The sequence below is a fragment of the Onychostoma macrolepis genome, chromosome 17 (assembly GCF_012432095.1).
Source record: "Onychostoma macrolepis isolate SWU-2019 chromosome 17, ASM1243209v1, whole genome shotgun sequence".
Classification (NCBI taxonomy): Eukaryota; Metazoa; Chordata; class Actinopteri; order Cypriniformes; family Cyprinidae; genus Onychostoma; species Onychostoma macrolepis.
Window position 1 is genome coordinate 29804354 of NC_081171.1, and position 23154 is coordinate 29827507.

Consider the following 23154-nt stretch of genomic DNA (forward strand, 5'->3'; position numbering starts at 1 on the left):
AACTGCCGTAACACTCTTCAGTGTGATATACTGCTTTGGGTTTTGTGAGCGTAAGTTTCGTTCGTGAATACCAGCCTCCGCCGCAGCGAAGATGTTTGACACCTTTCGCGCACCGTAGCGTTACTTTGCTTACGTCAGTGCGCATGCGTGTGTTTACACTGCTGTCATCCTAGCGTTCATTTAACAGAAGGTAAAGTCTTGTTTTTACTGTTTTATTATTATAATATTTTTATTCTCTATGCGGATGTGTTGTGAAGAATATGACGGTCTCCGAAATGTCAATTCAACGTTGTTGTGTTTTAGTCTAAATTCATCATGCAGTTGCAACAGAGCTCTTCAGATAGCAGGATATAATCAGTATTATCGATAAATTGCATTTTAATCCTGTTTCTGTATTAATTTTCTCCTTCAGAATGTTTGGATTGATATCATCACTTATATTATGATTGCAGGGGCTCGTTTGATATTCTGTATTTATTATTGTTTAGGGGGGAAAAACAAGAAAAGGTTTACGAGTTTTATTGTTTCAGAAAAGATTATTTGTCAAATAATATTTATCTGTTATTTACTCTTTTGATTTATATTATAGTATTTCGATAAGTGGTTGTTTCCTTAAATATTACGTGATCTATAGAAAAATGTAATCTGCACTCTGTGCTCTCAAAAGCACTCTGAAAATAAATGTAAACATAATACTTTTCCATGTAATTGCAGTTAACATGCAATTAAGTGTCCACAACATTACATTAAGTATATTTTTTAATGTAGATTATATGTGACCCTGGAGCACAAAACCAGTCTTAAGTCGCTGGGGTATATTTGTAGCATTAGCCAACAATACATTGTATGGGTCAAAATTATCCATTTTTCTTTTATGCCAAAAATCATTATGATATTAAGTAAAGATCATGTTCCATGAAGATATTTTGTAAATTTATTACCGTAAATATATCAAAACTTAATTTTTGATTAGTAATATGCATTGCTAAGAACTTCATTTGGACAACTTTAAAGGTGATTTTCTCAATATTTAGATTTTTTTGCACCCTCAGATTCCAGATTTTCAAATAGTTGTATCTCAGCCAAATAGTGTCAGATCCTAACAAACCATACATCAATGGAAAGCTTATTTAATCAAAGATGTATAAATCTCAATTTAAAAAAAATTGACCCTTAAGACTGGTTTTGTGGTCTAGGGTCACATTTGAACAATAAAATATGCTAAAGTGTCCTTTTTCACAAGGGTGTTTGTATAACTATAGTTTATTTATCCTGATTCAATGATCTCTGTTTTGTTTGAACTGGGCTCACAGGGAACATCCAGGCTGGACTCATGGACAGCAGTGAAGGTCCAGCCCAGAGGCCTGTTACTCTGGATATAGATGGAGCCGGTGAGACGCTAGAAGCCTCCGTCCCGCCCCAGACTGACCCGACAGAAGCAGCTTTCCGAGAGGAGAGCATCGACCTGGACGCCGAAGCGTTTGTTTCGCCACAGGATGACAGCAGTCACTCTGAGAGCCTAATAGACAGGCTGAATGACCAGATGATGGAGAGCGTGATGATTTCAGACTCCCCGAATAGCGAGGAAGAGGACGTGGTTCCCATTGACTCGCTTTTGGAGCAGAATGAAGAGAAGGAGAAGGCCAAAACACCTGACGGAGATACAGAAGAAAGAAACGAAGACTTAAGCACAGCCAGTGCTGCCGAACCTGAGGAGGCATCTGAAGCTTTATTTAAAGAAGAGAATGAGGAGGAGAAGATTGTGCAGGTGGATGACAAAAGGGAAACTATTGCACCGGACGACCCAAAACCAGAGGCTCCCAAAACTCAGGATATAGAGCTAGAGATCGATACAGATACGCCCCCCAAAGACGAGGCTGTCCCGGTGTGTACCATCTTCAGCCAGGCTGTGCAACCCAAAGCACAAGCCCTGATTCCCGACGGCTTTCAGCCCACGCTGGTAAAATCTCCAAGTTTCACCATCGGCAACACAGAAACTCCCAACAAACTGGTCCCTCAAGTGTGCCAGCCGAGCCCCAGCCTCAGCAAGTTCTTCACGGATAACGGCGCGGTCAACCCCGCCACAGACTTCTTCGATTCTTTCACGACGTCCACGTCTTTCATATCAATCAGCAACCCAAACGCAGAGTCGCCCAAGACAGCCGTCCCTCCAGAGTCTCCTCTCTTATCTGCTCCCACTGTGGCGGAAACCGTACCGACCAGCACATACTTCACCCCCGTCGCTACCAAACCTCAAGTAAGTCCCGTAGAGCCCATGAACAAGCTCCAGGCTGTGTTCCCGAGCGGCGACGACCCCTTCGCAAGCGCTCTGATCACCAGCGAGCTGGATAAGCGCTATGATGCCTGGCTTCCCTCAGAAGACACCAGGAAAGTGCTGATATCGGTGGCCACACAGCAGATCAGTCCTGTCCAGATAGACCGAGAGCAGCTGGCCATGCCTGGACTCAAGTTTGACAACCTACAGGTCAGTGCAAAATTACATTTTCAAATTTCAAATGACCCAAAAATGAATTTTGTGTCATTATGAAAGGCTATCTTTGCCAAGTTTTTAACAGGCTTTGTAATGTGTGTCAGTAGTGTATAGAAATGAACAATGCGTATATCCAAGAAGAACCTTTAACATCCATAGAAACTTTGTTGTGTTAGATGATTAAAAGGTCCTTCACACTAAGAAAAAAAAATGGTTCTTTGAAGAACTCTTCACTGAAAGGTTCTTTGAGGAACCCAAAACTGCATTTTAAAAACATTGTTTTTAACAAAGCAGATGATGTAAAAAACATCACCCGGTGAATTTTTGACACCCAGGGCTTTTGTGAAAACTAGATTGTACTTGTGCATGGACAGTTGGATCGAGCACAGTGCATTATGGGTGTCAAATTTACCTTTATAGCGAAAGGGAACACCAAAGCACTTTTTGTCTGTTTTCTCTAGTCATGTAGTACTGATTTAAAAAATAAATAAATACATTTCCATTTAACATGGAATATGCTGCATAAAGTTTCTCTAAACATATTTCTGGGATTCAAGTAAAAATAAATAAATAAATTAATAATAACAAAAAATCATATATATATATATATATATATATATATATATATATATATATATATATAAAAATTTTATAATTTTTTTTTTTTTATGTGAACCACATGAGAGTTTTAAACCGTGTAGTCCAAGTCAGGCTGATATGTTAGTTTCAGGAGTACACTAGCATAACTAATGCTTTCTGGCTTTCTGTTTTAGTAGGGGATATGTTCCATTCAAAAGCCTGAATGGTTTTGGAAGAAATTGATCATTTTATTCAGGAAGGATGAATTAAATTGATCAAACGTGGCAGTAAAGACATTTGTAATGTTACCAAATATTTGTATTTCACATAAATGCTGTTCTTTTGATCTTTCTGTTCATCAAAGAATCCTGAAAAATTAAAAGTATAACGGTTTCCACAAAAGTATTCGGCAGCACAACTGTTTTCAACATTGATAATAATCAGAAATGTTTGTTGAGTAGCAAATCAGCATATTAGAATGATTTCTGAAGATCATGTGACACTGAAGACTGCAGTAATGATGCTGAAAATACAGCTGCACATCACAGGAATAAATTACATTTTACAATATATTCACATAGAAATATTAACAATATTTAACAATATTACTATTTTACTGTATTTTTATATATACATAAATAAATAAAACAATATTTCAGGGGCCTGTTTCATAAAACAAGTTTACCAAATAAGCCAGGCTTATTTCAGTTAGTCTGACTTATTTTGAACCAAATGAACTGACAATACGTCAGACTAACTGAAATAAACCTGGTTTATTTGGTAAACTTGTTTTATGAAACGGGCCCCAGGTCTTTAACTTGCAGTAAATAACATATTTAGTAAATAAACTATTTTTAGTTGACTAAGATATAACGAATAAACCAAGACAATAGTCACTTTTCATTGCTCTTGGTGTTATAACTCAATGTAACAGTGAGTAAAGCAGAAACTGAAGCTCTCTGATTTACAGGGCGACGCGGTGAAAGATCTCATGCAGCGTTTTTTGGGCGACCAGGCAGCTATGAAGAGACAGGTGCTCTCGGCCAGCTCAGTGGAGCAGAGCTTCCTGGGTCTCAAGCGGCTAATAGTGAGTACCACATCATATTTATTCCTAATTTTTGACTCATTTAAGCACAGACAGACACTGTGTTTGTAGTCTTTTTTTTTTTTGGTGATATTTTAAGTTGGAGGTGAGCGGCATTTATGACGAAGCTTCACTTTTTGTACTTCTTCACCATCTCCATTTCTTTTTGAGTTTCATGACTGTCCAAACTAACTTGCGGCAACTAGCACTTGATTTGCTCATTTCCCCGAACTGGAAATTGGTGCAAAAATCAGAGCTAAAACCCTGTACTGTAATGTATTCCAGCCATTAGTTGGCAAAGTAGCAGTGTTTCTCTGAGACTGGTGCAGGACAGACAAGCAAAATATAGTATAATCACTCACAATATAGTTATTTGTATTGAATCCTGTATTGAATCCTCTCAACAAAAACCCAGAAGGATTTTTCCATTGGCTTTTGGATTATTGCAGAGCATAAACTCTGTGTGACCATGATCCTTACATGTTTTGTCCAATATGATCGTCACAAATGAACACAACTTATGAATTTTGAAGCCTAAATACAACAGGCAGAAGTAAAAAGCTAAACACAGAACCGAAAATACTAAAGAGAAGTTGTTTCCAGGTTTTGATGTTATCCCTGCAGCACTCTATTGAGAAAATAGTCACATTCAAGCATTTAAGTTTGCAATTTCATTCTGATTGTACTCCGTCGAATCAATTGAGGTGCTTACATAACGATTTTTCAGTTCGATTGAGCCACCCATGCATTTGGGTGCATGTAAACTTATGTTGATAAATGCTTATGTTGATTAGCTTTATATCACTAGCAAAATCATCTCACACATATACAGTATATATCAGGAATATTCATTATATCATCCATATACATGGTACTGTTTATCCCCTAATATTGCCCATCTCTGTCTGAGGTTGTGTGTGTTATGTGTGTGTGTGTGTGTGTGTGTGTGCAGTGCTGTATCAGACAGCATGAAGTGTCAGCTGGAGCTCTAGGGGCCCAAAATTACTGCCTCACTGATTTACTTCTGAACACACAGACAGGCCTGAGACGCACAGCCTTGCCCGCTGTGCCCACGTCCTTCACCGAATGACAAGGATACACTGCATGCGTGCGTGTGTGTGTGTGTGTGTGTGTGTGTCTAGCGTTAGTGCTGAGCCTGTGGAAGCTTGAGCTCTAATCCCCAGATCCTGGACTTCACAGACCAGATCACAAAGCTCTGGAGCAAAGAAGCACACAGAAGATCAGTCCTCTCTGTATATAGTGAGGCATTCACAGGCAGTGCACTGTATTGCTCTTAACAAATAGGAAATAAGGACTGAAAACTGAACTCGTCAAGCCATTTTGAATTTTTATATCCATAAATTATAAGGTTATGCAAGATGTGCTTCCAAATACCGTCATTTTCTGGTTCAGTGCATCTGTTTGACTTTTCTTTGGGGTGTATGTTACACTATTATGTAGATAAGGGAGAAGCACCACTGTGTGTTTGCGATGCTGTGTTGTATGTGCAGGAATTTACACAAAGAATGTCTGCTAGCGTCTAACTGTCAGGTTCATGCATGTAAGGTCATGTAATTTATTGCATTATTAATACAGGGGTTTTATGAAGGTCAGTCAGCTGTTTGAATGAGTCTGTAAATTCATTTAAATCATTCATAAATTGTGTTTTAGCTGAAATAATCGTGCAATAAATGTTACAACAATTATAGTAATTTTATGACTGGTAACTAGTAGCCGGGCCCAGGCATATACTGGCACCACAGGCAATTTTGCTTTCATAGTTTGACTTTCTTTCAGACTAGTGCAAAGAAAACATCCAAAATTCACATTTAAATGTTTATCTACTTAATCTGCTATCTACTTACCCCTTACTTTAGCCCGATTCATAACGTTTAGCTTATAATAATGTTTTCTAATTTGAGTGGTAGGGGTAGGTTTTCGTGGGAAATTCGAGCATGGCACTGCGTCATTACGTCACGTCTGTAAACATAAAGAAGTTGTCCCGGCTACTAGGCTATCGCATGTGAGGATCCTGCAGGTGGCGGATCGTTTATAGCCTTTTCTCACAGCAGCTAGAATAATTAAATGCATCATTTTGATGGCGGATTGTATTCCAGAAAGTATTATGTGTTTATGAAACACATGTGAATGAAATTAAATTATATTCCAGTTTTAAATGTTCTTCTGATTACAGATAGCCTGGGAATACACAAGATTTGTATTTTAAAGAAAACCGAAGTTCGAAGGGAGAATAATTAGCTTTTTGGGTTAAAAGAATTTCTTAATATGAAATTCGAATGGCATGACAATTAGAGATTAGACTTTACAGAAATTGAAATCTACACACTAATACACACTATACTCTTAGTGACGCAATGCTGATGTTGTTAATAATAATTTGAGAATAAAGTATAACAATAATAATACTTTGCAAGGTTTGATGTGATATGAGCTAACTAATCTTTAGATTAAATCACATTGGTAGTGCGATTTATGATAATGCTCTTTTCCTCAGTTGGTCAGAACAAACGTGGCAGAGTTGTTACTTACTTGTTCAGATGGCAATATAAGGTGAAAATTCTTATTTGGGTCATATTTCCAAGATGTAGGCTAGAATCTGTGATTCCTGAGTACAGTATCCACACCGGTGCGGTGACTGACAGACCGACACACATTCACCTCAAAACATTAGATTCATCCGCGCTGGAGCCGTGCCGACGCACGACTCACACAAGCAAGATAATTCTGCAAGCAGCTGCATGTCCAGGTTTTCAAACAGAGATGGCGACAAAGAGGCAAAACTTACGGACTGCCGTTTTAACTGCAGCATACAGTATATCACCAAAAGTAAACAACCTTCATCCAGTGTTCAAATGTTTGTTCTCAAAATGTATGCAAATATATGCATATTTAATTAGACAGTGCCTCATTTGCATATTTAAACATAACATTTATGTAACATTTATGTAAATCTTAAATTGTGGCGCGTGTGTGTTTGTGTGTTTGTATTTGTGGTTTACGGTTGTGTGTGTGTTGTTTATTTGTGGTTTAATAAATTTGTTTAATGACATGGGTATGACAGAGGTATTACAACGTGAAGGTGGTTTATGAGGACACTGCCTATGTCCCCGTCATTCAAAAGGCTTAAAAAACATACTAAATGGTGTTTTTTTTGAAAATCTAAAAATGCACACATTTTCCTGTAAGGGGTAGGTTTAGGTGTAGGGTTGGTGTAGGGCAATAGCACATACAGTTTGTACGGTATAAAAACCATTACTATGTCCCCGTAAACCACAAATACCAACATGTGTGTGTGTGTGTGTGTGTGCACGCACCTGGTATTCCCTACATTATGAGGACCAAATGTCCCCACAAGGATAGTAATACCAGTAAATTTTGTCCTTGTGGGGACTTTTTTTTTTGTTCCCATGAGGAAAACAGCTTCTAAATCATACAGAATTATGTTTTTTGAAAATCTAAAAATGCCTATATTTGTGTGAGGGCAAGGTTTAGGAGTAAGGCGATAGAAAATACAATTTGTACAGTATGAAAGCCATTATGCTTATAGAGAGTCCCCATAAAACATGGAAACCCTACATGTGTGCACGTGTGTGTGCATAAGTGATGGATAACTTTCGACTAATTGTACACTGTGCAATGGAAAAGCCTCAGATAGTTTGGAAAGGTGTGTTGAAAAAGATTTGTCACGAGCCTTGTGGATGTAGTTCTGTTTTCTTTTTATATATATTTGTACACAGGACATTTAAGGTATAACTGTTGAAATAGTCTGGGACTGGTGTAGAAGTACATGCTGATCCAGATCTGTCATCCCCAGAGAGAAGAGATGTGTGTGTCTGTAGAGCTGGAGTCAGACAGAGAGGAGAGTCTCAAACACACCTGAACCTGAGAGAAAATCACTCATTCCGCTCTCAGCCACCCTCGTTTCCCCTTGTCTGCTCTTTCCTCTCTTTTATTCTCTGTTTCTTCTCATCTGGCTCTTGTCTTCTCAGTACGGGGTTCCAGAAATTTATTTTTGGCTCTGAATCAGTCTTATTTCTCGCGGCGCCATCCTGACTTCCTCTCCAGCTGTTTAAAATAATGTTACTCCAGCTTATTTTTATGCCCACAAAGGACTGAATCTCTCACTTCATCTCTCGGTTCAGTTTAGATAGTGAGACTGGATTTGCAAAAGATAACTAACATTGCATTTACATTGAAACAATCATTTTGAGTTTGAAGGTTGTCTGTGTAAATGTGACTGGATTGCATCTGGTTACATCCAGTTATGCGGTTAATTCATTTAAAGTGAAAAGAGATAGGTCTGAAATCAGTATGAATTTCATTTATAAATGAATAAACTAAATATATAAATCTAAAATCCAAAGAAAGTCATTGACTTAAAATGGACCGGATTGTTTTTTGCAATATAAATGAAATGAATTTGATTTTAACATGAATTTATGGAATATACTGGATTTGTTTCTATAACATGGCAAAGCTAATTAGTAATTAGCAGTTATTTGATTCATCAGCATTTCGTCCATCACTCAGCCTGGATCTCAGCTGACATTGGGCGATGATGCTTGCCAGCTGGGTCATTTGTTTTCTCATTGCTTTCAGATTAGCACTGGCCTTCAGATCACGAGGAGTGTTTGGTTGATGGTTTACCACCACCACGGACTATATGTGAACATTCATTTTCATATTAGTAGATTTGTCTGTAACAGATCCTATCAATTTTATGAGAACGTCAGCCAATTCATCGCTCTCATGCTTTAGAGAGTTAATACAAATGAGTACGTCATTTTTTGTATGTTTTTTGTGTAATCTAAGTTTGAAAGCCAATCTTAATTCTGAACTTTTTTAAGCTGATGTTCAAACAGTCTTTCTGTTTAGTTGTTTCTGTCTTCCCTTTGATTCCTATGTTTGCTTAGTTTGATTTGTTGCCATAGTGTTTGACTAGTGTTTCTCGGTTTACTTGTTATCATGGGTATACATTCAAATTGAATTGAAATACACTTAATTGTCCACAAGGGCAAATGTGACTCAAGGTGTGTTTACAACACGGATCCTTAAACAATAAATACAATAATGACAAACAATACTAACGAGTTAAAAACAATAAATCTGGACAGTACAATAAAAATGCATTATCATCCTGTGTTTTTGTGATAAAAGATGCAAATAGATCCACAGCCTTTAACTCAATTTCCTTCCACAACCAAACAGTGACAAACAGGGCTTTCTGTAGCACTTTCAGCTTAGTAACTGTTTTACAAGGCTGTAGTCACACATTTAGGATTAAGTAAATAAATAGCCATAAATGCATCGGTGATTTTTGTGTGAATTTTTGTAGCATCAGTGAATGCCTGACTATAAAGCGCCACCTGCATTTGAGCGTGATTGTAAATTACTTTCAATGAAAGTCTTGCTGTAAAGGTGACTTTGGTGAAAGCTTTCAGAATAATAATGAGTTTCAGAGCGGACTTCCAAATTTATCATCGAAATAAATCTCTTGTACTGCGGTTTAGCAATAGCATCATATTGAGATCCTTACAGGTATAGTTACTGAAAAATCAAAATATGCGTTCCGTGTTCGGTTTTGTATCTGCTTCATTAAATATGGAGCTGTTTTATTGACGATGCCTTCAAAGGAGCTATCAAAGATGAGCATAACCAATGTCCATCACACACTGATATGTAAAAAAAAAATGTTATTTATTTTTTTTTATTCTTCTCACTGACATTTGGATATTAAAATTGAATAAAATGCCAAAAAAGGTAGGTTAGCCGATTACTTTACTTTAAAAGTCCATGGATGTCGCTGTCAGTTTATACTGCTGTAAAAACTTTACAAACAAGCATTTACAATGAGACCTGTTTACTGTGTTTGTTTATGCAACTTTTGGCATAAAGCTTATTGTGAGCCTTTTGAGAAGGATCTTTTTAATTCATCGATTGAATCTAGTTCAACTCACTGGCTCTGTGAAAGACTGACTTGAATATTATTAAAAATGTATCCTGTTGTGTTCTACAGAGGTCTAGAATGAATTGAGGATGAGTAAATGATGACAGGTTTTTCGTTTTGTGGGCCAAACTATCTCTTTAAAAGAGCAGAATGTCTGATCTATCGTGTGTGTGTGTGTGTGTGGAGTCCCCGAGTGTGCAGTACATCAGGAAGGACCCTCATTTCCCCTGTCATTGGCTTCTCTTATGTTTTATCTCAGTGGCGGCTGCTGCTTTTGCCCGTTTTCCTGCCAGTGGTTTTCGGCTTCATTTGCCGCTCTAATGAAGATTTAGAGGCTCTGGGGTCTCTGACAGAAAGAGAGAGAGAGAGCAGAAAAGGAAAGCAGAAGTGAGAGGAGGTTATAATGGCGATGAAAATGCAGAAGAGAGACTCGGCTCACGATGAGAAATGAACACATATGGAAAAACAGTGCTAACAAACAGCATCCCGTCGAAGGGACATGTCCACACCGTGAGCCAGATTACGGTGCTCTGCTCAAATCCCAAGTTAGATGTGAGAATTGCATGTAACCAACAAACTACATGAGGTCAAACGGTGAATTTCGATTAAGATTTTCGATAAATTGTTAAAGTCAATTAAACTAATATTTTTTTACCACTCAAAAAATCTATATTTTTATTTTCTGAATAGATGATTAATCCTTTTGTTAACTTATCATTAAATAGTAACTTCTGCCTTTTTATTAAATTTTTTTATTGTAATTATATTTTCCACCCAGTTGCTTTTTTAAAAAAAACTGTAGATAAGCAAATATACAAGATACAATAACTATGTCGATGCACTGTTTGGCTCTAACAGACTTACAGTCTTTACAACGGTACACACTGAATAAAGATCCTAGATTGTTTTCGATTTTTTTCAAGTATTATAGAGTTGTTATGGAAATATGTTTCATCAGCTGTATAATTAGCATGAACACATCTATGTACATCTATGCCTCCATTTCTCACTATTAACAACAACTTTTGCCTCAAACTCATAATTTGCTGCTTATTCATAGTTAGTAAGGTAGTTGTTATGGGGTATGTTTGGGTATGGGGTAGAGATTAAGGGATCCAAAATATGTTCATGCATAATAAGCCATTAATTTGGGCTGATATGTCAGTCCCCTGTATTTTTATATTTTTTTTTGCAGTAGATTTTCATTAAATTTCGATTATTTATTTATTTTCAACATGTGCTCATTTTGAAGATTTTTAAGTCTTGTCGGCGTCATGTAAAGCGAGCGCTCGCAGTGGCCTTGTCGTCATTACGGGTGCCGAGTCTCTCTCATGCCTCCTCCTGTGTTTAATGGCTTTATCTCCTCTCACAGAGCACTAAGAACTGGAGGGCAGCCGTGGACCTGACGGGCAAACTGCTGACGGCTCACGGCCAGGGCTACGGCAAGAGCGGCCAGCCCACCAACCACACCACTGACTCCCTACAGGTGAGCGGAACCACTAACACACTGTGTCAGGAGTTACTAAAGACACATTGAGACATTATCGATGAATGGCTGATGAGGAGTTTCACTTTCAGATGCAAAATTTATGGGGGGAGAGAATTTAAATTAATCATGCAAAGGTGATTTGCTAATATAACGAGCCTAAAAATATTTGTTTTTATGATTGTTTCCTCAACATTGCATATCTAATACACTCTTGACAAACACATTTCAGTTACACCCGAATGAGGGCTGATGTAATGTTTAATGCATACAATTGGATTAATACACTTTTTTTTGTATTTTATATACATAACAAATCAAATAATCCTATTCAGATCTATGCAGTAAACAAGTTAGGTAAAAAGCAATCAAGAAGTAAATTACTTTTACATACATTTATGTTACTAACTACAGTTTTCTTCATGTAATTTGTAATCAGTAGCAGATTACATTTTGTAAGTAATCTACCCATTCTGCTGGCAGATCTCTCCAAATTATTAGTTCATGAAATACACTTGTCTATTATAATTGCCTTCTTTATATTTACATGTTAACCTGCAAGATGATGTTTAATGGTATTATTAACCCACTGAAGATAATGTGTGCTCAATATGGAGCGAATACTTGCTAGTTTCATAATGCCTGATTTCATCAGTAGATTTTATTACATTACTGAATCAAACATGTTGAATGGATGCTATCACAATAACCTACCACTTTAAATCGAAAAAAGGAAAAATATTACTACTGTAGATAATAATATAAATGTTAAACTGTAAATACCTTTTAAAAAGTTTCAAACATTTAAAGCAGATTATACAATCAGCAACATCTGTGTATAACACATTTTTGTATTTTTAGCAAAGCAGAATTAGGAATATTTCTGTTCTGATGTTACCATTGCAAATTTAAATGAAAATAATTAGAACTAATGTGGATGTGTGATATAGTGCAAAGAATTTGGATGCAGTATTTGCAGCATGTCTGTGCGTTTATATTTTGTGCAAAATATAAACAACTTACAGGAGTATTCCATGTTTAAAGTTAAGCTAAATCAACAGCATTTGTAGCAATGAAGTAACTAAAAAATAAATAAAATATTTATATTAAATATAATTATTCTCTAAAAACAAAAATCTCGGTTAGAGTGAGGCACATACAATGTAAGCGAATGGGATCAAATTCTGGAGGATATATAGGATCAGTGATCAACCTTTGAATTGGACTGGATCCATCAAGCAACAGTATGAGCCCATTACTACCTCCTTAAATCAAGCAGAACACACAAACCGCTGAACAACATGGGAGTTTGAGCTCTCTCACACACGATGTGCTGTACACGTGAAGTGTCCTGAAGCAGGGTTGTTGTTTTAGGAGACAGGTGAATCAAAGCCTCACGTGGCTCCACACATACTGCAGCGAAGAAGAGTTACACTGTAATACGCCCGGACCAGAAAACACAGCTAAACTACTCTTACAGAAAGAAGTCAATGTTGATTTGTTTTGTTGAAGCAGGCCGCTCTCTTCTCTCTACAGCTGTGGTTTGTGCGTCTCTCCCTTCTGGTGAAGCTCAACCTTTTCCAGAACGCAGAGCTGGAGTTTGAGCCCTTCGGGAATCTGGATCATCCAAATCTCTACTATGAATATTATCCCACCGTTTACCCGGGAAGACGAGGTATACGTTCTGGAGTTATTTAACTACATTTCATGTGTAAGGCGATGTTAAGATGTTGGGGAATAGCTACCCATACAATACGGTTCAATACTGTTTTTTTTTCTGAAAGAAATCAATCGTTTTATTCATAAAGGATGCATTAAATCAATCAATAGTGAGAGTGAAGGCATTTTTAAAGTTGCTTTCTATTCATCTGTGAATCCTGAAAAATAAAATATATGACAGTTTCCACAAAAAAAATGAAGCAGCACAACTGTTCTCCACATTGATAATAATCAGAAATGATTCTTGAGCAGCAAATCAGCATATTAGAATGATTTCTGAAGATCATGTGACGCTGAAGACTGGATTAATGATGCTGAAAATACAGCTTTAATCACAGGAATAATTGCATTTTATAACATATTCACATATAATGCCGTTATCCATTACTGCTGAATTTATTAGTAATTGATGCCTATCTGTAATCACTGATTATGTAATTAATACTGCGCCTAACGTATTATTAGATGGCTGACTTTTTTTAAATTTTTTTGTATCTGTTATCATTATTATTATCTTTATTATATTTATTAGTTATAATTGTAGTACTAAAATAAATCCTATTAGTTTAGCTTATACATTTACAAATTTGGGACTTTGTTACAGCATTGCCCGTGACTTGCCCCTGTTTGTTTTGATAGTTCATTTTAGACATTCTACTGATTATAAGTAACTTTGCAAACACATGTCAACTTATCCTACTAACTCTAACCTTGACCATAAACCTAACTTAACAGTCTACTAATAGTCTGTTCTGTGTTTGTTCTGTGAGAAAGCAACACCACTCAAATAAATAAGTAAAACATAGAAAAGTCAAGTGAAATTGTAATAATATTTGACAATATTACGGTTTTTACTGTATTTTTGCAAAATGCAGCATTGGTGAGCAGAAGTGACTTCTTTTAAAAACACAGAATTTTTTATTTTATTTTAAGGTCCAGTTCTCACTAGTTACTAACTATTAACTATGAATTTTGCCTGAATAAACTGCTTATTAATAGTCAGCAAGGTAGTTGGATTAGTGTTACATTTATTTAAAGGTGGCAAGATGCTAAAAATACAAAAAAATATATTCAGATAGAAAGCAGTTATTTTAAATAGTAAAAATATTTCACAGTATTATCTTGGATCAAATAAATTCAGGCTTGGTGAGCAAAAGAACGCATAAAAAATCTTACTGTTCAAAAACTGTTGACTGTTAGTGTAGTTCTTTCTCAAAAGCAATCATAATATCAGCCCATCAACCAACAGAGCTTTATTTCAAGACATGCAGATATATAATATTAAACCTTATGCAGCTGGTCAGGTGAAATCTTCAGACAGTGATGCAGTACTTGACTCAGGTCTGCGTTTCAGGATCTGTCCTGATATCAAAGAGACGCATGATCAAAGCCTCAGGCCCTCGTTTCACCAGCATGGAGTCTGTTTCTGCAGTGTGTTTCTTGACAGAAAAACTGAATCGAGAATAGAAAAACTGTGCATTTGGCTTTTGCATAAGAGGAAGAGCGTGCATTAGTTTTAATATCCCTGTATGTGTTTTTGTTTTGCATGGTCAAGGCTCGATGGTGCCCTTCTCCATGCGTGTTTTGCATGCCGAGCTCCCTCAGTACCTGCAGAAGCCTCAGGAAACTCTGGACCGTCTCCACAGAATAAAGAGCGTCTGTCAGAAGGTGAGCGCGGCCCCGACCTGAACTTTACACCTCAGCGCCTGCACCTGCTCGCAAATTGAATTAGCCTCGCTGTAATTAGTGTTGTAAAACTTCTGCTCCTGTCCTTTCACAGATCCTGAGTAACCTGCAGGAGGGTCTAGCTGAGGACGGGAGTATGATGAACCTCACGCAGGACAACAGACTCGGTACAGACCACTCAAATCTGTCCTCTGCATCACGTGCAGGTCAAATACATAGTGCTGTTGAGTCCAACAGAATGGAAAATCTGTCAACTTTCACTCGCCCTCAAGTCATCACCCTTCAAACTAGTTATTTATGAGATTTCATAAAAGTTAAGATGATTAAATTACAGCACAGACTTTTAAGAGATTTGCACATATAGACATAAAACTTTCTTAAAATCTGTGTTGAGGAAAGACTGTAATAAGAGAAAGATGGTATATTGAAGTGTATGTTGATCGTCTTGCACTCACGGACATAAAAATATATTTTTTTCTAATATTAAAATACTTTCTAACATGATACAATGCCCTTACTTCCTATTAAGGGAAAATATCATCACAAAAAAATAAAACTGTGCTCGTCATGTCTGTTTGAGGTCAAATCCCATGTAAAAAATATAAAATATATTCAATATAAAAATAGATATAGTTCAGTAATAAATATATATACATTAACATTAATTAATAAGGTAACTAACATTAACAATGAGCAAGACATTTGTTACATTATTTATTAATCTTTTTTAAGATTCATAAAAATACAACTATTCATTGTTAGTTCATCTTATCTCAGGTCCATTAAATAATACTAAGATATACTTAAGATTTTAATAATATATGTTGAAATTAAAATTAGGTTAATGATTAAGAATTTTGATTAAAATGAAATGAAAGTAAATTATTTTAATATATTATAAATAATACAATATATTATAAATATTATTTTTAATGTAGTTATATTTTTCTATAACATTAAAATTAATGTAATTAAAACATATATCTCACATTTTGCATTTACCCAAAATGTATTTTAAGATTGGTGTTTACCTTCCAGCCCCTTGAAATACATTTTGTAATATATTGACATTTTTTTAAAGGGGTCATATGATGCGATTTCAAGTTTTCCTTTCTCTTTGGAGTGTTACAGCTGTTTGTGCATATATAAGATCCCTGAAGTTACAAAGACTAAAGTCTCAAACCCAAAGAGATGTTCTTTATAAAAGTTAAGACTCGTCCACGCCCCCCTAAAACGGCTCATTTAAACGCCCCCACATGTCTACATCACAGTGTGGGGAGATTTATTCTCGCTGTAGTATTGTTGCTGCCGCCGGCGCCATGTCCTGGAGATGTTGTGTGTTTCGTTGTGAAAGTGAAAGTACTTTGTTCGGGCTTCCAAATGAGCACACAACTAGAAATCAGTGGTTAAGTTGTATTTACAACACTGTTCCAGAACAGTTCAACCCAAATATTAGAGTGTGTGCAGCGCAGTTTACGGAGGACTATTTCCTGAACCTGGGAGTAGCCTTGGAGTAGTTTCTATAAAGTGGGGCAATTCCAACTTTGCACGGACAGTCTGGCACTTCTGACTCACAGCCTGTAAGTATGTTTTCATATTTAAAGAATTTGCCATTGATGATTCAAACGCGAGCAGTGTAGAGTAGTGCATGTTGTTTGTCGCATCTCTGATCACAAATGCAGACATGGTAATGTTTACGCAGCGCGATGCAACGCGACGCGTAAAAAGACAGTATAAGTCATTATAATCAGTAATTATGTCCCCACTGGATGCAACAAATACCTCGTTTGTAATGGGTTTTATTGTTTTTGTGTCGTCGCGCCGGAACACGGAATCACAATACGGTGAGGGGCGTAACATTTCCGTCTCATGCTTGAGGTATTCGGCCAATCACAACGCACTGGATAGCTGGCCAATCAGAGCACACCTCGCTTCTCAGAACGATGAGCTTTGTAAAAATCGACGCATTTCAGGAGCATAGAGGAGCAACAATAATGTACAGTATGTGGAAAATAATGTGTTTTTTAAACCTTAAACCACATGAACACATTGCATTACATCAAATACACAAAATAATGTTCTTTTTAACAACGTCATATGACCCCTTTAAATTAAATATATTTTTAGTGTGAAAAATACAAATACTTTCTGTCCATAGTATGTATATATATATATTTGTAATATATAGGCCATGGAAAAATCTATATTTTTAAACATCACCGTTTACCATCGCCTTTAAACTTCGAGCTTCTAAGCTTTGTGTGGCCCGTGAGTCTGCTCTCTAAAACACCATGAGAACGAGCCGTAGATGGCAGCATAAGATCCCGTCTCGAGCAATCCATCAGAGCTGATAGCTGACGCGTCTGTAAGTCTTGCATGCTCCATTGACTTCCTCACATGTTGTTTTGGTGAAGACAGAGATAAATACATGCTTCAGCATAGCTGTGAGGAGAGTGTGTGATTTCAGCAGCCCCCTGCCGTCTGTGGGTCTGATGTGCTTTCACTGCCAGGTGCTGACAGACCGTCGGTCCGGTGCCAGACTTTACTCTCACCCTGAGCACTTTCTGTGTGGCTGTTCATTGCTCCTGTTTGCCCCCTGGCATCGTGAGGAAGCGGAGTTAATCAGAGCAGGATTGATTCAGATAGACCACATACGTCCTATAATCCTGTAACAATGAAGGTGCAAATTTTGTCTGAGCTGTGGGTGCTTCAGGTTCAAATTAATGTAGTTTTCAGTATTATGAATATAATTTTCTGTCCTCCATTTAGTATGCTGATAAAATGGCAAAACCCAAAAAACAATGTGACCACAGTAGAAATTCTGTAATTCTAATCAATACCTCTAGTCAGAGATAATATACTGATATATGTGGTTTATTGCAATTAATTTGATGGACATAATGAAAATAATTTGGTTACATTAAATGATCAACACGATCAAAACTTTGCTGAAAAACCTGTTGCATATCATCAGGCTTTTGAGGAGCGTTTATTTCTTCATCTCTCAATCATCATTGGATTGCATTGCATTTTATGTTTTGATCATTTAAGTATCATCTTACTAAGACATTAATGGAGATTTGTATTTTAATATGCAAAACCATTAGCCAATCGTAGCAGTGGGCGTTTACTTCTGAGTCTAGAATGAGCCACGCCCATCCAAATAGAACATTCAGACGAAATAGCCTGTTACTTTTAAATTATGTATTTTTATGCAGAAGTCTTGTTAACATTATAAGTGGACCTCAGAGAACATTATTCAAAAAAATTAAAGGGGCCTTTATTTATTATTATTATTTTTGTTATTATTATTATTATTATTTTGTACTGTTCACTGAGGTCCACTTATAATGTTATCAAGATTTTTACATCATAAAGCATCATAATTTAGAAGTAATAGGCTATTTTCTATCCTATTTTTAACCCCCCTCATCAGAATGCTCTGTTTGAATAGGCGTGGCGGATTGTAGACTCGGAAGTAAACACTGTGATTGACTAACAGTTGTGTATGTTTGACAGCCCACATTGCTCATTGATGGACGCTGCAGTGATTTAGGTTAACACATGACTGTCGGATCCAATATAGCATCGCACAGCATCGTCTTTTAGTTTCAATCTTTTTGAAAATCCTCCATCGAATTGTGCCTTGTTTCTAAACGAATCCACTGTAAAATGTAAAAAAAATTAATAATGAAATAAAGTACATTTAAAAATCAAGTTTATTCACTCTATCCTAATGTTGGGATCAGAAGCAAGGCAACGCAAATATTGTTTTTCCACAGCTTGGTAGTTGGTACTGCACAGTGTCTTGTTATCTTCAGAGTCATCTTCATCATTTGGTTTCTGCCTAGACCTGCACATTTGCCTCACTCGTAAACACACTACATGTCCGAATCGGTGGACGGGGCTAAACAGGCAGTGATGTAGAATCGGTAGGCGGGGATAAACAGGCAACGATGTAGAATCCGTGGGCGGGGCTAAACAGGCAGCGATGTAGAATCGGTAGGCAGGGCTAAACAGGCAATGATGTAGAATCCATGGGCGGGGCTAAACAGGCAGTGATGTAGAATCGGTACACGGGGCTAAACAGGCAGTGATGTAGAATCCATGGGCAGGGCTAAACAGTCAATGATGTAGAATCAGTGGGCGGGGCTAAACAGGCAGTGATGTAGCATCCATGGGCAGGGCTAAACAGGCAGTGATGTAGAATCAGTGGGCGGGCTAAACAGGCAATGATGTAGAATCCATGGGCGGGCTAAACGGGCAGTGATGTAGAATCGGTAGGCGGGCTAAACAGTCAATAATGTAGAATCGGCACACGGGCTAAACAGGCAGTGATGTAGAATCCATGGGCAGGGCTAAACAGTCAATAATGTAGAATCGGTAGGCGGGGCTAAACAGTCAATAATGTAGAATCGGTACACGGGGCTAAACAGGCAGTGATGTAGAATCCATGGGCAGGGCTAAACAGTCAATAATGTAGAATCGGTACACGGGGCTAAACAGGCAGTGATGTAGAATCCATGGGCAGGGCTAAACAGTCAATGATGTAGAATCCGTGGGCGGGGCTAAACAGGCAGTGATGTAGAATCCATGGGCAGGGCTAAACAGTCAATGATGTAGAATCGGTGGGCGGGCTAAACAGTCAATAATGTAGAATCGTGGGCGGGCTAAACAGGCAGTGATGTAGAATCCATGGGCAGGGCTAAACAGTCAATGATGTAGAATCGGTGGGCGGGGCTAAACAGTCAATAATGTAGAATCGGTGGGCGGGGCTAAACAGGCAGTGATGTCGAATCAGTGGGCGAGCCTAAACAGTCAATAATGTAGAATCGGTGGGCGGGGCTAAACGGGCAGTGATGTCAAAGCAGGCGTTGATCATCTTCTGTGGAGGCAGTGCTTATCCACACTATTACATCATAGAGTAGAACATTCCACAAGCTGTTGTTTAGACTAATGACAAAGTTTTAAGTTCTGAAACTTACAGGATGGTTATATAGAACAATGAATTCTGGTTTCTCAGTTTCATGACCCATTTAATTAGTATGCTTTCAGGAATATTCTCACAATTCTGATTTGTGTGGCAGGAGTGGAGGAAGCGTGATGTTGAGCCGGTCTATGTGGTCACACGGCATCAGTACTGAGACACATGTGCTGAAGTCTGTTCACACACACACACACACACACACACACATATGAGATCAGATTGGCTCGCTGATGGGGGTCTACAGTGAGCCAGAGGGGGAAAATAAATGCGATTGTCACTGTGTCTTTTCCTCCTGCACTATAATTCCCACCAACAGACAAATAATTGATGGTTTAGAGCCAGGAAAGGAGGGAAAGACTGCAATTTCCAATTCAATTCCATTTGCTCAGTCTTTCTCTCTCTCTCTGCTCTGTGTTTCAGCCTCCATCCAGCTGTGGAGGTCACGTCTGAGCAGGGTGATGTACTCCATGGCCAACTGTCTGCTAATGATGAAGGTACGTGAGTGGAAGAGCAAGAAACATATACTCACTCACACATTCATATCTGACCTGAATCATATCTGTGCACATGCACAGACTCTAGAGTTAGAGAGTACAGGCTTTCCTTCAAGCAGGTGCCTACTGAGAAAATAGCTTTTCTGATTACTGTTCTACTGGTAAAACAGTGTGTATATGCACGCATAGCCTACTATATCTTTATAGTATACCAGATTGTCAGTAGCTAAACTGTCAGTAGCCTGTTTTTTGCAAGTTATCATGTTCAACAAGTGCCATCTGCTGGCCAAAGTCTGTAGTGACACACATTGGTAAGCAGACTCACAACGAAGAAACTCACAAACGTGAATCCTTCTTGTAGTGCATCTTTTTGTGAATATATATTGTATAAATACTGGGGATTTAAGGAGGTAAAAAATGGGTTACACTTAATTTCAATTTCAACAGAACGCAGTTTTGGAGCAATGAGAAGGTGTGCAATCTTGACAGACTTGTAAAAAGCGTTTATTTTCTCTTTGACATGAAGGACTATGTGCTGGCAGTGGAGACGTATCACTCCATCATCGAGTATGAGCCGGAGCAAGGAGTGCAGCTACTGAGTGGAATCGGCCGCATTTTCCTACAGGTGAGAGCAGAGACACCAGGAGTCACTGCATCAGATGGCATCGACAGCAAAACACAGTTTACAATTCTGAACTTTAGAATTGAGCATTAAGTTTTAGCAAGCGTCTGAATGAATGCTGTAAACCTTCCCGTTGGACCCATTTTTGGTTGAAATATGCCGTGTTTACCTGTAAGTGGAAAGCCAGTGATTATTGCACAGAACGTCTGCTCTGCAGAGTTGCTTGTTTTTGAAGAGGATCAGAGAGTCTTCATGTTTTATCTCCACACAGACGATAATTAACATTCTGTTTGTTCATATGATTAGATTGGAGACATCAGAACTGCTGAGAAGTATTTTCAGGATGTGGAGAAAGCCTGTCAATCAAAGGGAAAAACACCTAATGAAGACACCTCAGTGCTGATGAACAGGTGAACGCTGATTTCTGCTCTATAACAGCAGCATGATGCCAGTCATTTAACGCAATCTGTTTACACTCCAGCCCAGCAAAAGCTTGAATAACTGTGATTTTGTTTTTTTATTATTATTTTTTTAATGTGTTTGAAAGATGGCTGCATTTATTTGATACAAAAATACAGTAAAAACAGTAATATTGTGAAATGTTATTACATTTTAAAATAGCTGTTTTCTATGTGAATATCTGTTAAACTGTAATTTATTTCTGTGATCAAAGCTGTATTTTCAGCATCATTACTGCAGTCTTCAGTGTCACATGATCCTTCAAAAATCATTCTAATGTGCTGATTTGCTGCTCAGTTATTATCAGTTAATATTTCTGTTCAATTATTAAAAATGGTTCTTCTTATTAATATTTAAAACATTTTTGTGGAAATCATGTTACTTTGTTACATGATTCAAAATATAAGAATTAAAATAAATATTTTAAATGATTCTACTTAAATATTTTTATATTAATAAATTAATATAAAAATGTATTTCCTGTCACTTTTGATAAATTTAATGTGATCTTGTTGAAGAAACGTTTTTATTTATTTTTATTTTGTTGGTATTGTGCATCTTGGTTTAATAACATCAAAAATATTTGGCAGCACAACTGTTTTCAACATTGATAATAATCAGAAATGTTTCTGGAGACTGGAGTAATGATGCTGAAAATTCAGCTTTGATCACAGCAATTAATTACTATAAAAATGGTATTTTTGATCAAATAAACGGATCCTTAACAAGCATGAGAGTCTTCTTTCAGAAACATTTGTTCATCTGTAGTTTATGTGCTTCTGTGATTCTCCCGAAGCTGAATGTGATGTCGTCCACAGGGCTTTTGTTTATCTGAGTCAGAATAACTATGCAGACGCGCACACGTGTTTCTCCAGCGTCTTGAAACTTGATCCCAAGAACCCAGTGGTAAGTTGAACACGTGACCGAGTGATGCACCGGATAACCTGTCAGCGATAACAACGCCAACTTTGTTCTTCAGGCAAACAACAATGCAGCCGTGTGTTTGCTGTATTTGGGAAGGCTGAAGGAGTCCCTGGGCCAGCTGGAGAGCCTGGTGCACAAGGACCCGGCGCTCTACCTGCACGAGAGCGTGCTGTTCAACCTCACCACCATGTACGAGCTGGAGTCCTCACGCAGCACGCAGAAGAAGCAGGCTCTGCTGGAGGCCGCCGCCTGTAGAGAGGGAGACAGCTTCAACGTCCAGTGCCTCAAGCTAGTATGAGACGCCACCGTCCAACACGCAGGCCGTGCTTGAAAATACTGTTCCGCATTTGAAGCTTTTACAAGTTCTTACAGTGTACAGACAGGACCAAAGTTAACTTGATAACTCAATGATATTTGCTCCACACGGAGCAGAAAAAAGGGTTAAGATTACCTGTGTTTCAAGAATCAAGAGAAATGCTTTTAAACGCATTAAATGATTGTTTTCAAAGAGTCTAAGCTAATTATAACTGTACTGTGTATTTCTGAAGATGAGAAAAGGAAATTGTCTTAATAAATGTGTGAAAACCTGACCTGATGTTGAGATGTGGTTTATTAATGCAGCATATATTAGGAGAACTATGTTGTTTTTGAACTC

At 37.6% G+C, this 23154-nt stretch overlaps 1 protein-coding gene across 1 annotated transcript; it reads left to right on the forward strand.

The window, feature by feature from the left end:
* Positions 1 to 63: 63 nt before the first annotated feature.
* trappc12 (trafficking protein particle complex subunit 12) lies at positions 64 to 23089 on the forward strand. Its single transcript, XM_058748442.1, has 12 exons — positions 64 to 190; positions 1314 to 2485; positions 4041 to 4157; positions 11495 to 11608; positions 13145 to 13283; positions 14883 to 14995; positions 15108 to 15180; positions 20421 to 20494; positions 21021 to 21119; positions 21423 to 21526; positions 22394 to 22481; positions 22555 to 23089. Exons 2-12 carry the CDS (start codon positions 1334 to 1336, stop codon positions 22795 to 22797), a joined length of 2316 nt encoding a protein of 771 aa, XP_058604425.1. The 5' UTR covers positions 64 to 190; positions 1314 to 1333; the 3' UTR covers positions 22798 to 23089.
* Positions 23090 to 23154: the final 65 nt, after the last annotated feature.

Bases quoted from the DNA above. Each gene is read 5' to 3' on its own strand.
- trappc12 (XM_058748442.1), top strand. From the start codon at position 1,334: ATGGACAGCAGTGAAGGTCCAGCCCAGAGGCCTGTTACTCTGGATATA. The intron at 11,609-13,144 runs GTGAGCGGAACC...TTCTCTCTACAG, and splicing joins ACACCACTGACTCCCTACAG to CTGTGGTTTGTGCGTCTCTC. The intron at 20,495-21,020 runs GTACGTGAGTGG...TTTGACATGAAG, and splicing joins ACTGTCTGCTAATGATGAAG to GACTATGTGCTGGCAGTGGA.